Genomic DNA, 16,546 nt, shown 5'->3' on the forward strand with positions numbered 1-16,546 from the left:
AATGGCGATAATATCGCGGTAGAGAAACTCTCTCGAATGTGTACAAAATGGATTTCACGATCTTATTTTATGAAAATTTTTTGACTAGGCTCAGAAAAAAAATAATGATCCAATTGAGTTTGATAATTTTGCCACGCGCCCATGGAGGACTTGAATTTTGTTATAAATTTTAATAGTTTTTTGATAATCTTTAGACCAAATAGGTCGATAAATACGAATTTAATGATAAAATTTTAAAATCTGCGTCCCAAATATACTCCTGATACCAAGTTTTATTAAAATCCGTTAACTTATTAAATTTTTCAATATTTTTGGTGGTCGTATTAGATCCGCCATTTTGAATTTTTAAAATCCGATTTGAGATTTGTATTCAGCATACAAAAAAACTCTTTGGTATTAAGTTTTACAAAAATCCGGTAATTTCTTAAATTTTTTAAATTTTTGGCGGCCATATTGGATCCGCCATTTTAATTTAGACTCATGTGACAGTGCACAGATAAACAGAGTACTCGAAAGTGTTAATTGGAAGAGAAAAACGTCGAATAAATAATCGCTACACTTGAATAATTACCGTTTTTATTATTTTTTTTCGGTTTTCTGAAATTTTAAGTATGATCCAATTGAATTTGATAATTTTGCCACGCGCCATTGGAAAGCTTACATTTTTCTGTAAATTTTAAGATTTTTTCAAAAATTTTTAGATCAAATAGAAAATGGGCAGCATGGGTGTAAAGTTGAGAAAGAATGCCCCATATATATATATATATATATATATTAATTATATAATATAAATCTATAATATTTGTGTATCTATATATTTTTCTTGTATTACCTTTATCCTCTCATCAGAATATTTCATGAAAATACGCAGAATATTCTTTAAAAATTCATTTAATATCCAGAGAATGTCCTTATAATATTTACGGAATATAATTAAACTATTATGTGAAGTGATTACCCACACAGCACATGATATCATTCGAATATTCTGTAGTCATACTGTGAATATACGTACTATACATAATATACTGAGAATATTTCTATAACATCTCTTATAGTATATTATTTTTCGTATATTCTCAGAACATTCTTATAATATCTCTTATAGTATATTACTTCTCGCACATTCTCCTATATTCTTAGAACATACTTTTAAGTTACGTAAAATAATTTATGCAGTGCTGACAGAGAGAGAGAGTGAATTTCAGAATGCAGCTTTAAATTTCCTAATCTCCGAGAGAGAGCGCTCGTATCTCCTTCTGGCTCGCTATTTACCAGGACTCGCGATACTAGCGCTCGCGCAAGTGTTATTAGAAGAACTGTCTAATACAAGAAAGTAAGTGCCGTGATTGCCATTTCAAAAATAAGTCTACGTGAAAGCAACCAATATTCTCTAAGGTTTGTTCAAATTATTATTACTCTTATTAGTCTTTAGTCAATTTCTTGTTTTTTTTTGCTTCCAAGTTGCTTTTCATTTACACCAAAACTCAGATAATTCTCATTTGACGTCATAACTCAGTTGAATGCACGTTTCTTTTCATTCTGACAAATGAGATTCAACTGAGTTTTTACCTACAATCTGCACAAGCTCAAAATCGTGTGCTTTATTGAGGTTTGTTAACTCATATTAAAAGTGAGGTTATAAATTTGTGTATTGAATGGCTAATATGAATGAAATACTGCCATCAAAAAAGAAAAAGATTAAACATTTTTGTTATCTTTAATAATAATATTTTATTCTTTATGTTAGCAATTCTATTAAAAAATTGAAATCGACGGTTAACAGTAACCGACGTTGGAAAAAGTGGCCCATAAACTTGCGCGTTTTTTTAAATCAAAACAAGAAGAATAAAAGTAAACAGTCAGTGCTAGATGTTCGTATGTATTGGAGTACAATTATGAAATAAATAACGTTTCAACCTGTATCAGGTCATCTTCCGTTAATTTTATATATTAACAGAAGAACCAAATTGAAGATTTGAATTATTTTATATAATTAAAATCGTATCTTTTATATAATATGAAATCATATTTTATGTAATTAACATTTCTTCCAAATTAATATTTTTTTTATAATTTAAATTTTAGTCTTAACATTAAATTTGACCATGAACAATACATTAATACTTGGAATTCTCAGCGATTTCATAATGCGAATTTCTAACAAGATATTGCGTGCGAATAATTAGCAATGATAAATAATTCATTTTCAAAAACGTTATAATGTATGATAAATCAATTTTTGTAAGAATTTGAAGATGAGCTGATATAAGTTGTTTATTTTATAATTGTATTTCAATACACACGCACGAACATCTAGCACTGGTCTGTTTGCTTTTTATTCTTATTGTTAATTTTGAATTTATTGGCCTTGAATTTAATTCATTTCTATCTTTAATATTCACTGAACAATGACGTCATTATTTGAGTATAAAATACTCACATAACTTTAGACTTGTGTGAAAATGGAGAACAACTGCATTCTCTGTGCTATATATTGTCCGCATTAACAATAATTGTATATTAACACATTCTAATAGAATAAAAATGAATCGAAAGCACCAAAGAAGAAATATTTCATATGTATCAAAACGCCACTTCGACAGAATAACTAAGTTAGAATCGGAAATGATTTCTGATGTTCTTCTCAGCACATTACATGAAACATCACATATTAATATTAATGAAAATTCCACAAAAACTTTTGTAAATGTTTCCACAATGGGTTGTGATATTCCGATTGATGAGGATATTGCTGGTAATAGTACTATTAATGAAGTGAGGGAAATAATTAATGAAACATCTATAGAAGATAAAAATGATTATGAATGCAGACAATCAAATAATTATACATCTGATTCGCAACAATCATCTGAAGAATTTTTACCTTATCTATCAGAAAATACAGAAATAATAGACAGTAATATAATAAGTGATTTAGCTATGTGGGCTGTAAAATATCAAATTTCTCACATTGCTTTAAGAGCATTATTACACAGATTGAGAAAACATTCTTGCTTTTCAACGTTATCATCAGATCCAAGAACACTTTTACAAACACCAAGGAAGCAAGAAATACGTATGATAGCGCCAGGAAGCTACTATCATTTTGATGTATTAAATTCCGTATCAAAGATACTAGCATCTATAAAAGATAACATTGATTGTATAAAAATAACTATTAATATTGATGGGTTACCACTATCAAAATCGTCAACACAGCAATTTTGGCCTATATTAGGTTCGGTTGTTCCATATAATAATGTTTTTATAATTGGACTTTATTACGATAACGAAAAACCAGCAAATGCCAACGATTTTTTGAGGGATTTTGTTGATGAAGCAAAAGATTTATTCGAAAATGGCATTAATTTTAATGGCCGTAACATACCATGCAGGCTAGAAGCTCTAATTTGCGACACACCAGCAAAATCATTCGTTCTTTGTGTGAAAGGACATACAGGATACTATAGTTGTACTAAATGTCAAACAGAAGGAGAATATGTTTGTAATCGAATATGTTTCCCACAAGTCGATGCGCCACTTCGAACAAATGACGATTTCATTCAAAAGATAGATGATAATTATCACAAGCCAAATATCACTTGTGTTTTACTGAAATTACCTCATTTTATGCCGGTGACAAATGTTCCTTTGGATTACATGCATTTGATATGTTTGGGAATTATGCGCAAATTGATATATTTATGGCTTGTGGGAGACATTCAGTATCGATTACAATCAAGAACTGTTGAAGAAATTTCTACAAGTCTAGTAACACAGCTGAAACCTTCAATACCTGTAGAATTTGCAAGGAAGCCACGAAAACTCGATTGTGTTAAATTATGGAAGGCTACGGAGTATAGAATGATATTATTGTATATAGGTCCATTAGCTTTTAAATCCAAATTAAAAAAGAATGTTTTTTTTAATTTTCTAACATTACATGTGATTGTAAGAATTTTGTCATCACAAAAATTAAACGAACATCTAACCTATGCGCAAGAATTGATTCTTTTTTTTATAAATACATTTAAGAAACTATATGGAACTCAACATATATCACACAACGTGCATAGTCTTATACATCTTGTTTCTGATGTCCAAAAATTTGGGCCACTTGATAATTTTAGTGCATTCAAATTCGAAAATTACATGCAAATAATAAAGAAATATATTAGAAAAGCAGATAGACCTTTATCGCAAGTAGTGCGCAGATGCATTGAAAAAGAAATAAACTCTGAATCATCACTATCATTGATTACTTTATCAGATTGTATAATGAAACATCCCAGTTTAATGGCGTTGCATTCTGATGGTCCACTGACAGACAACAGCACCAATCCACAATACAAAATTGTGAAATACAATGGACTAACATTAAAAGCTGGATCACTGGCGGATAATTGTTGTAGCTTAAAATGTGGTGCAATTGTGTGTATACAAAATATAGCGTACTGCACTAAGCGAAATATTCCAATAATAATAGGTCATGAATTTTTGGAAAGAGAAAATCTATATAATATTCCTTGCCCATCCTCATTACTTGGAATTTATACTGTACACTCTTATTCTAATTTGAAATCATGGCCGTTACAAAATGTCATTACAAAATATGTCAAATTGCCTTGTGAAGATAAATATACAGTTTTTCCATTGTTGCATACCGCTATGTAATTTATTGTAAAAGAATATTTATTGTAACAGTATATTTATTGTAATAGAATGAATGACGACAAATTTTACGTCATTGAGTTTGAGAATGGACTTCAAATAGAGTGCCCAACAATTGGTTGAGTACAGACCTGAAGAGTGCTGTCTGGCCTGTTGGTTTCATCAGTAATATAAGATACGATAAAGCTGTAAAATCGATGGAAGAACCGCAAAGTACATGGTTGAGTCATCCCATTAAAAAAATCTATGGAACATATTGTAAGTAATATTATATTCTTCTTAAATGTATTATTACTTCTCTGTATGAAATATTAATATATTTTAATGTTCTTTTGTAATATAACTTAACAATATGTTTCTTCATAATTATATTCTTTTTTTTGCAGCGCATTATGCAGTAGCAAGAAAAAAATTAAAAGAAGCTGAGGAAATATCAGATCTCAATTCTGGAACTGAGAAAAATGAATATCTTAAGAGGTCTAGAAAAATTAGAGCCGCAAAACTCATGAACTCATCAATGAGTGGTGGTGATGAACTTTCTGATGAAAATTTGCTGTCTGATCTTCCAACAGTTCCAAAAACTTCTAATATGACTACTAAACATGTTTCGAAAAAACAAAAACTAGAAAGACGTGCAAAAGAAGGTATGAGCATTAATAGAAATAATAATGGATTAAAAATCATGAGATGTTTTAATAAAGATCTAGTGAAGCAAATATTGAAGTTACTTATACTGTTCATTATGTATAAATTATACATGTATGATTCTTGTTGATAGAACAGGGTAAGCAACTTTAGCAGGGTTAGGACTTACTTTACTAGATTTAGGGAGGGACAGTCTTTTGCTGAAAAAAAGTCAACTGTTAACTGTCTTTTGCTGAAAAAAGTCCCATTATAAAATATTTTTTATATATATCACACAACAAAGTAAAGAAATATAAAAGCACGTTAAACTTTTTTGTTTTAGAATTACAAAAGCATACAAACGAAATTTTTGATGGCGATTTGGATTGTATAACTATGAATGATTGCAATAATAATTTAAGTATGTATACACTACTTATAATAACAAATATTATATTTTATCGAATTTCTTATAATATTGTGTTTATCATAAATAAGATAAATTTTGTATATTTAGATATAAATATAATAGAAATAATGTATGTACAAATTATATGAACATCACATTGATAACATTGTTTCAATATTTTTAGAGCCGCAATGTAAAAATTTTTCTAACACTAAACATAATAAGGAGAATTATGATAAAAGCGAAATGAGCAGAATTCAATTTTCTAAAAATGTATCATATAATGAAGAATCGTATGATACTGATGATAGCGAATTTTTAACATCAAATTTAAACCGGAATAATACAGGAGGTTAGTATACCAGTTTATTGTTATTTGTATTTTACATTGTATTTTATTTTTGTAATTATTGATGAATTAATATGCTGTGTACAGTCATATTAGTGTTTCTGAAACAAATCAGCATGAATTTAGTTATTATATTTTTTTTCTTATTTCTAACATAAACAATTAAAAAATTTTTTTATTTTATCTGTAGACAATTAAAATGTTTTTTATAATGAGAATTTTCCAATAAAAAATACAGTTTACACTGTGTTATATTATAATTTGTATCTATTACCAAAGACCGTCCGATCTTAATACTATTGCAGAAATAAAATCAAAATTAATAATGCGATTTAAAACAAATATAAGCAATTAATAAAAATAGTAATGCATAAAGTAAGTGTTTAATATAGATGGAAAGAAAGACATGCAATTTGTAATATGTATAGCACATTATATCTATTATCAACAATGAGATGAACATTGCATATAAAGCTTCATTATGTATTAATTAATTTTAAAATTGTATTGGAATAATGGTAACATTTTTTTTATTACGTTTAGATACACAATGTACTGGAAATTTCATCACTCACAGTGAAGCAAATAATGAGGATAATATTGCGAGTGACAATTGTGCAGCCTCAAAGAAAACAGCAGTATTAAGTCCAGAGTTGAATCATGAACAAAGTTAGTAAAGGAACTAATTTTTATTGTATTTTTTATTTGTGACATATTAATACTTATAACTTTATTTATTCTGAAGCAACTTGGCACAATTTATTTCTTTTTTTATATTTCTTTATTTGTACAATTTTTGAAAAATTTTTTATTTCATTTGTACATAAATATGCATCAAAATTTCGATTGTTTTAGAAAATTTTCAACATTTTTTAATAAGAAAAGTAATACATTTAGAATTAGCATTGAATGATATAAAAAAAAATCAAAAAATCATGTTGCAAAAATTGTCAATAGATTCTTTCCATACAAAAGAAAAAGAAACTATTGATACATTAAACGATTTTCCATTGAAAGACCAAAACGATCTAGATACTATGGAAATAAAACTACAAAATGATTCTATTTATCGAGACAAAATGGTAAGTAAAATGTTAGTATTTTATTATAAACAGTGTCTTTGAAAAAAGAAAGGATAATGGTTTAAAATCTGACAAACAATTTAATTATGAAAACAATTTGTACAGTATAAATGTTATTTAAATACTTTTACTCACAATTGCAAATCCCAAGTTGATATCTTTCTTTTTATTTCTGGATGTTATATACAAAGAGTAGAAAACTGTTTAAATAATAAAAATACAACTTCAATTTTATAGTAACATATTTTGTAACTATTAATAATGCAATGTAATAATTTCAGAAAACACAATTGACACGTGTACTGAGCAATTGTTTAAAAACTTCATGTTTACGACTAATTAAACTAATATTTTCGAACCAATTTGCTCTGAATTATAGTTGGTTTGGAGCTAAAAAGAAACAAAATTTTTCTACTTTGAATGTATGCAAAGTAATAATGAGTAAGATATTTAAAAACTCTCTTTATTTTTTTTATTAATCAATGTTATAACTAAACCAATGAAACTTGTTTACAATTTTTCATATTTTTCAACAGTTTCTTTTAAATATTACAAATAAAGCATAAAATGTTACTTAATTTACATTGCATTACATTATAGTGATATTTGTTTTAATTTATTAATAAATATCTTTTTTCCAGGTGTTATACGAAAATCATTTCCTGATACTACAGATGATAAGATCTCTGCTCCTATTAAAACCTGGTTGGCTCATGCTAAAGAACGTATAGAGAGACATCAAAATCAATCTCAAAATCAAGATGAAAACCAAACTCAAGAATGAATTATGAAAGCTTGTCACATTTTTATTACAATAATTTTTTTGAAGTTTTATTTGGGTAAAGGAGAATAGGAGTTTCTTATATCTCCTTGGACATTGATCAATCTTTTTTTGAAATTTTCTTTGAATAAAAAAGACTAGGAGTTTTTAATATCTTCTTGAACATTGATCATTTTATTTTTTGAAATTTTCTTTGGATAAAAGACTAGGAGTTTCTTATATCTCCTTGGACATTGATCAATCTTTTTTTTATTTTTTTGAGTTTATTTTGGGTAGAGGAAAAAAGACGTTATTGATTTCTTGTTAATGTTGAAATTAAATTCAGAGAAATGATGAGGCGTTTAATTCTCAGCACGTAATTGTTAGAGAAATGTTATGGTAATAAAAATAAAACATCTATAAATTTAAATATTTTTTATTAATAATAATTTTATTAATAATATTATTATAATGTTTCAGTGATATATGGAAAAAAATATTGAAGCGGTGTACATACAAGCCACCGAAACGTTTTATTAGATAAAAGCCAGAATATTTATATTGGTGCAGAAAATTATGTTCGTTATGTTGATTCGAAGTTGAGAGAGGAAAAGGCACTTAGAAATACTTGGAACTGAATATGCAAAAGGGTTTACGGATTGTTGTGTGAAAATGTTAGTTACGACTTTTAAGTCTGCGATTTTTAAATCTCACGGAATATCCACGGATCAACATAATCAAACTAATAGTAAGTAATCACTATTAGTAATCATATGTGTGTATATATACATATATACATATATAATTCCTTGGTTTGCAATTAATTTTATGATGCTGTTTCTGTGATGCAGTACTTAACAAGAATAAATAATTACAGAATTCAAGCTGAAACTAATGGCTAGAGTGTCCGACGATGTGAATGTTAAAAAATTTGGAAGAACATATATTGCGAACGCAGATCGAGCGGATATAATAGCAGTTGTGTAGATGTATTATATCATTCAAGATTTCGAGAAATATTATATAATATATATAATTAGTTGTTAGTTTCTTACTATATGTAGTGTTTTTCTAAGAAACGTGAGAAATCGTGCTGTAAACATTGAAAAACATTGAAGTCTTCCCGTGTATTTTTTTATAAAAAAATAAATAAATATATTTTACATTAAACAAATCAAAGTATAAATTAATTTATATACAAAGCTGTGTATATATGTATACGTGCATGATATACCGTTCACATACCGTAACCGTTCTATATGCATACTGCGGGATATTCACAGTACGTACTAAGAACCAAGTTACGCGAGACATAGGAACTTACTGAGTATGTACTGCAGGATATCGTAGTACGTATATCGAATATTTTGAGAATATACGCAATATACTTTTGTGATATTCTCCGAATATTCTCAGAATCTACCTGTGCTGTCTGGGCAACTATCTGAACCCATACATGGAATATTCTATGAATGTTCTACGAATATTTTTTAGAATATTCGTGAATATCCTATGAGTATTCTATGAATGTGCAAAGAACATGTGATGTCCCGCTTTGAATGTCCCTAGAAATTTTTATAAATATTCTCGAATAATCTACAAATGTTTTATGAATATTTCTGAATATTCTGTATTTTTTTTAATATTTGGGAATATTCATAGAACATTTATAGATTTTTCTAGGAACATTCAAAGTGGGATATCGCATGTTCTTTGCACATTCAAACGTTTTATGCACATTTATGGAACAATTATAGGTTATTCACGAATATTCTAAAGTATATTTATAGAACATTCCTGAAATATACCCAATTTTCTTACTATTCAGAAATATTCATAAAACATTAGTAGATCATTAAAGAATATTTATAGAACATTCAAGGAATATTTATTGAGACATCGTACAATATTTATAGAACACTTTTGGAATATTCCCAATTTAAATTTGTATTTTAAAGCGGTACTTCAAGGAACTTTTAACATTTTTAATGTTCGCTATCACACGTTGAACGATTAGCTTCATTTGGTTGTACTGGTTGTTTTGTTTTTAATTTGGCTTTTACCAACCAAGTTTTAATGACGTTGATAATTTCATCATCTGTTATTTTTACATGATTTTTCATTGTAGTGAGTCTGACGGATTCTGAAATGATAAGGAACATTATTTTGATTGTTTTTTTTTCAAATAGGTATCTAGCTAGCAAATTTCTTTGAAATTTCTCTTATTTTCCATTGTAATTAAAATATTTCTAAACAAATAGATTTTACTAAAACATTGCACCACACAGGGTGGTTTAAATATTTTTAATTAATTTACAAATATATTAATTAGTTTAACACATAAAATAAGATATAACTTTTTTAAACATAACTTTTCTAAACATAATATAGAAATTAAGATAAAATTTGTAATACTTACTAAGGACTAATTTCGCCAAAATTAAATCCTTAAAAATCAGGTTTCCCTTATGCCCCTCCCAGCTATATTTTCTTCCAATTTTGAGTGTTAAAATTCGACACATCACTTTCTTGACAATGATTCGTAGATTACTACCGCCCATTTTTGACAATTCTGTAGCCTAAAAGATTATCATATAAAATATATGTATATTCATTTATATAATTATAGTAATATAATTTTAGTATTATAACAATCATTTTACCACGTCATGGAATATTTGTTTATCTTGTAAAATTCTCTCAATTTCTTGAAGCTCGATGTTTGATTTCACTGGCAAACTTTCAATGCATTGTAATGAGAGTACACTTGTAATGAGAGTACAGTTGTTATATTTTGATTACCATTTTCTTGATCAACGGGAAAATTAGGCTGCTTTAATGATTCTACGTGGTCATTTAATTCTCCCATTCGGCCATTAATGCTATGTAGGTGTCGTAGAACTTGGCGTTGAAATTCTAAAGAATTTACATATAAATGAATACTAAATACAGAATACAGAATTTTAGCACATTTTACGAATTGCTGTTGCAAATGAATTAAAAAGTATGCATAGCAATATGCATTATAATATGCACTGAAACATATTTTCTCCATATATAGAACATATTTTCTCCATACATATTACCTTTCATTTCATTTGCGTGTTTTTGAAAATTAGTATGGATCTCAGCTAAAATATTATTAGAATGTTGCTTTTTGCTTTCGCCGAATTGGTAAACATTATTATTCGATTTATTGCTATGTGCTTTATTAGCTGAATCTAAAAAGAAAACTTCTTAGAAAACTAACGTCAAAATTCTTCATAATTTTTTCACTTAATTAACCGTACTTTTATGTTCCGAATTTGGTGAAAATACAGTTTTATCTGCTTTATATGTCGGAAAATTAATGGATAATTTTTCTTTACTACACTCGTTTTCCGTATCAGTGTCTATATCACTGTATTTTCTTTTAGGTTTCGGTACACGAAGTCCTTTTATATATTCAACAGATTCAGATAGTGATGAAAGATTATCTCTATCCAATGCTGTTTTGCATTTTCTTTGAGCTGTTTTATAATCGTCTAGAAAAAATATAATATATAGTTAAGTTATAGTTACTTGATAAAAATTTTTTCTTTAAAAATCTCATTCATATAGTAAAGTTATATTTACTATTCTATTAATTGAACAATTTTTAATAAATAAACTAAAAGTCAAAATCATACGAATATAGACAAAATATAAACATTTATCTATTAATTAAATATATCAAACTTTATAAAGTGTTAAGTGCATATTTATAATTACGTAGAAAAAAATGCACAAAATTAAACTATATATATATATATATATATATATATACATTTTCTATTATAGGTAACTATATAATAGAATTTTAAACTTATTATATATTTCAAAATATATTTTTCCATAACTAATTGTACAAGATCTAAACTGTTACAATTGTTTCAACCTTATTGTTATATTTATTCTGTTTTACTATTTAAATTATAAAAAATATATACAAATTTTTAAAAATATATAAGCACAAGAAATTGCAATTTAAATATATTAAAATATTTTGATGTAATATTTATCATATCGTCCTAAAACTCTGATACTCATTGTTTTCCAATCATCTTTTGGAATTTCTTTTTTTTAATAAGCTTAGATAATTTAGATAATTTTGTCGTCAATGGTCACATACATTGCCTTTTACTAGTTATTCAATTATTTGGAACAACTTCTACAGAGTCATCTATTTGAGTCATCTATTTGAAAATGGCAAACGCACCATGCCATATTTCTGAAAGTGCAAATAACATGTTCAGGCAGAATAAAGTTCAGCTACGTACGGATTTGTTATTCGTATCATATCATCACAGTTAAAATGGGACTGATTGCAATATTGCGTATCAAAAGCTGGACACAATGATACACAATGAGCTTGATCAGCTCAATGTCGGTATTTTGCTTAAAGAGATGATATGGTAACATAGACAAGTTGCACGAGCCTGTCGCCTTTTCATTCTGTATCAAATTGGGAACATATTTACATATATCTACACATATCATAATACGATACAAAGATACGTAAAAAGTCCATATGCGATTTAAGAGTCGCATGCTTAAAACCCAAATAGAAGAAATTATTACTTTCATAAATATTCAAAGCAATCTGTTAAGCAATAAAATTTTTATGACAATGCAGTAAGCAACATGGAAAACATAAATAACATACATAAAAGAAAAATATGTAAATATTCTGTTAATAATATTAAACTAAATAATAAAAAATAAAATAATGATGCAACAAAACAAGAAGTACGATCAAAAGTTAAACTAGCAGAACTAAAAATTAATATTAAAAATGTAACAAGTATTTGAGAAAATAAAATAGTAATAAAAATAAATAATGAAATTAATGATATGAAACTAAAAAAATGCTTACAAGATAGATATGATTGCATCAATCGGCGTTTATAAAATAAAACTTAAAAATCCATGTATAAAAATAGTTGGCATTAAAGATCTTTGAAAGGAAATAGGAAATGATCTAAAACTTTAAAATCAATTTGTGACTGATGAAGACAAATTCAAAGTACAATAATATAATGGAATCGAGATACTCAAAAACAAAGACTGTTTTTATTGAAATGACGTATTTTATTCCGTAAAATTCTTTAATATTAGACGAAAAGAATGCAAAGTGTACGAAGATTTATACACGAATAGATGAACAAACTGCTTACAATATGGATAAACATTAAACAGTATGACTTGTCAGACTTGATCGATGGCTAAAACCTGTTAGGGATTACTCAATAAGGTGCCCTCTATAATATATGTGACATTACTATTGACATAAATATTTTAGAGTATAATATAAGTAAAAATTATACAAATATTATGACTGCAACATTAGCCAATAAAATTAAATATTTAGGAATAGATAATAAATTAAAATCTCGTCTTAGATTTACAAATCAAGTTAATAATACAATTATTTAACACTTCAAAGTGTTAATACCCTAGCAACATTTCTGGTAAACGCTATGAAATGATAACAGCCAATGCAACCAGTAAACCATTACCGTCACCGTTACATAGCGTTTATCAGAAATGGGTAGAACTTAATGAGATACAAATAACTGATAAATTTTAATAATTTTAATAATTAATTAATTAGTTGAAACTTATTGCTTTTGCACTTTGAGGGAACTTATTACAAGAAAGTATGAAAATATTAAAATTATTTACATGTGCAACAAAGGAAAAATTACTGCATTATTATCTTTATATGGCAACAACATTGATTTGCATTTAATTTCTAATAATGAATATATTTTTAAACAACTAAGTTTGTCAAGGTTTACAGTATAAATACCTAGAATTGCAGAATCACAAGGTTTCATAAAAAATGATTTTTTGTCGAGAAACGTTTGTCCAATAATACAAATAATATTATTACAGTATGTTATGTTGCATATTTTAACAATGTCATTATCAAACATTTGTGCATAACAATCAGCAGTGTTTAATTTGAAAGTACAGGAATTTAATTTTAATTCTTTTTATTGACCTAAACAATTTGGTAATAAAGGTCCGTTATAATGTTCTTTGGTAACATTATTATTTTCAGAATGATTTTTTAATCTTGAAATATTATTATATTCAGAAACACGCCGTATTATTTGTTCAAGTGGTTTTTCTTTTTTTCTTATCATTTTTTTTTAATTGTATCATATAATTTTCGAACAGAAAAGCTGAAAATTTATTTAAATTGCCAAATCGTATGACATCCTCATATATGTGTAACAAATTATGTACATTATAAGAAACAAAATCTTGGCCATAAATATCGATACTTGTTTCAACAAAGCATTTCATTAGATTTTTTGCATAATTCACCATGTCTATTCTTTTGCAGAATTTGTTACTGCACATTATTAGAGTAGCAACGTGTAATGTCAAGAAATAATAATAATTATTTTTTGAAAGAATTTGTTTGAAAATTACAGGTTCTGTATATAATAATATGAGTTTAAATTCCGTTGCTTTGAAACGAGAACATTCTTCAAGCGATCTACTTTTACGTGGAAATTCAACAAGAATATATTTATTTAAAAATACAAATAATATTATATATATATATAAGTTATTGCTCTTTTCTTAATTAAATTAAAAATCGTTTTAATATAAAGCCAACAGAGCAAGAGCTGGATCGATTTGCTCAAAAATTCTTTTTTTATTATAAATTTATACAGACGTTTCGGCCAAGGTACGTGGCCATCTTCAGTGTAATACAATTATAAAGCTTAGTACATAATTAGAGAAGCGTTGGTAATATTTTGACTAAGGAAACGCATCCTTTGATAAAACGTGTAGTACAATAGTAAAATCATATACGTGTGAAGCCACAGACCGTCTTGAACGGTTCGTCAACGATTATGTAAGAGAAATGTGACATGTGTCCACGGCTGTGAGTGGGACTCGACTGTTACATTTCTTTTACATAATCGTTGACGAACCGTTCAAGACGGTCTGTGGCTTCACACGTATATGATTTTACTATTGTACTACACGTTTTATCAAAGGATGCGTTTCCTTAGTCAAAATATTACCAACGCTTCTCTAATTATGTACTAAGCTTTATAATTGAATAATTAAACAAACTTACCGTGAAGTTCAATTATAATTATGCTGTCTCGTCCGGATGGATACTTGTAGTAGCGTTCCGCGCTGCGCTATCCTCAACAGGTTTTTTAACCTATGAAAAATTCAAATTAGGCGCCGCTCTCCTGCCCCGAGGCGCGCCTATCTGCACTTATGGCTGTCATTTGTTTAAAGCACACAAATCTGATCCAGGGTTGTGGGTGGGAGAGACTCTCCATCCGGACGAGACAGCATAATTATAATTGAACTTCACGGTAAGTTCGTTTAATTATTCAATTATGCAATGTCTCGTCCGGATGGATACTTGTAGATGTTTAACGCTCAGATTTGTGATGAGACTAAAATAAAATATGTGGAACATAGTTAATTTTATAACTGTCTCTTCTGTGGTGTTTACATACTTCGCTTATGTACACCTTCTTTCCGTATATCTTGTTACAAAGAACTGAACAAGACTAAAGGAAAACAGAATAAAAATTCCTGATTGGCTTATATGCATAGACTTATAATAGCAAGGCAATGGCATAAATATTCTAATTCAACAATTCATAGAATATAAATTCTAGTAAAAAAATCTTTGGAATGCCTCCTAATAACATATATTGCCAGGTAATTATGTAAATTATGAATTCTGCAGAATTGCAGACTGGAAAATCGCGTAATTGACAATTAGACGATTGTAAAGACGCGCAAAGACGTCCGAGGATGTACTCCAGCCTGCAGTACGTCTGATCTTATCCACACTAATGCCCTTAGCTGCTGCAAAGATGTAGAAGCGTGGTGGATAGAATGTGTCGAAAAGACTCTTGTATCTATTCCTGCTGCGTTCAGCTCCGCCTTGAACACAATGTCTGAGGGGGAAGCAGCATTGTGTGGAGAGCGAGAGGAAATAAGAAACAAGTCACACGACTTTTGCCGAAGATCGTGTGTTACCCTAAGGTAGAAATTAATTAAGGAGAAACCGCAGAGCTCCGGTCTGTCAAGAAAAGGTTTGAAAAGGAGTAGAGGTTGCGATCTCCCGCTCCTTGACGTCTTAAGTCTAGCAGGTATCACTATGATAAGAGTATTTAACACGAATAACATTCGATAGCTGAATGACCGCTAGGGTTTGCATTCTTTGAGCTTGCTTTGTGTTCGGTCAACTCCGCGCGAGCAGACAGACTCATACAAGCGTCCGAAGACGCTCTACTTCATCTAGCGACAGAATTGTCGCGCGTGTTCTCATTGCCGCCGGTATCTTTCGATCCGGTCGGCGACACTATCGTCAGCGCAAGAAATTGGACTAATTTCTTGACCCTATATCTAGAGCAAGTCTAACGTGCGAATATAAGGTAGCTAACTGGTCCACCATTGGTGTGGTGTCTCAGACGAAATTCACATCGAGGCTCCTATGGTTTCCGCAACGCCTTTGAAGAATCTGGTAACAAGAGGGTGAAAGCCCACCTCGTTCGAAGAAATAAGTGAGACGGCCGAGCGGTATGTATTTAAGGTGGCGTAAGAGCCAACATTCGGAAGGAAGGAGGATAAGA

The 16,546-nt window shown here is 28.6% G+C and overlaps 1 protein-coding gene and 2 pseudogenes across 7 annotated transcripts; 1 reads left to right on the forward strand and 2 right to left on the reverse strand.

Moving 5' to 3' along the window:
* The first annotated feature begins 1,192 nt into the window (after positions 1-1,192).
* LOC136997698 (putative leucine-rich repeat-containing protein DDB_G0290503) lies at positions 1,193-9,077 on the forward strand. 7 transcript variants are annotated; one of them, XM_067348755.1, is made up of 11 exons: positions 1,195-1,398; positions 4,725-4,932; positions 5,061-5,318; positions 5,642-5,719; positions 5,892-6,059; positions 6,600-6,725; positions 6,912-7,138; positions 7,420-7,579; positions 7,780-8,297; positions 8,379-8,646; positions 8,776-9,077. In XM_067348755.1, the coding sequence occupies exons 2-9, from the start codon at positions 4,872-4,874 to the stop codon at positions 7,920-7,922; spliced, it is 1,221 nt and encodes a 406-aa protein (XP_067204856.1). In that variant the 5' UTR covers positions 1,195-1,398; positions 4,725-4,871; the 3' UTR covers positions 7,923-8,297; positions 8,379-8,646; positions 8,776-9,077. The 7 variants fall into 7 exon arrangements, with proteins under 7 accessions (XP_067204857.1, XP_067204858.1, XP_067204856.1 ...); XM_067348756.1 differs by having other exon boundaries at positions 1,193-1,398; positions 7,420-7,569; positions 7,780-8,646; XM_067348757.1 differs by having other exon boundaries at positions 1,193-1,398; positions 7,420-7,560; positions 7,780-8,646.
* Positions 8,822-13,577, reverse strand: LOC136997699 (uncharacterized; annotated as a pseudogene).
* A 20-nt stretch (positions 13,578-13,597) lies between these two features.
* On the reverse strand, positions 13,598-14,811 carry LOC136997835 (uncharacterized; annotated as a pseudogene).
* Between the last annotated feature and the right edge of the window lie 1,735 nt (positions 14,812-16,546).

This window comes from Linepithema humile, chromosome 2 (genome assembly GCF_040581485.1).
Source record: "Linepithema humile isolate Giens D197 chromosome 2, Lhum_UNIL_v1.0, whole genome shotgun sequence".
In the NCBI taxonomy this organism is placed as follows: domain Eukaryota; kingdom Metazoa; phylum Arthropoda; class Insecta; order Hymenoptera; family Formicidae; genus Linepithema; species Linepithema humile.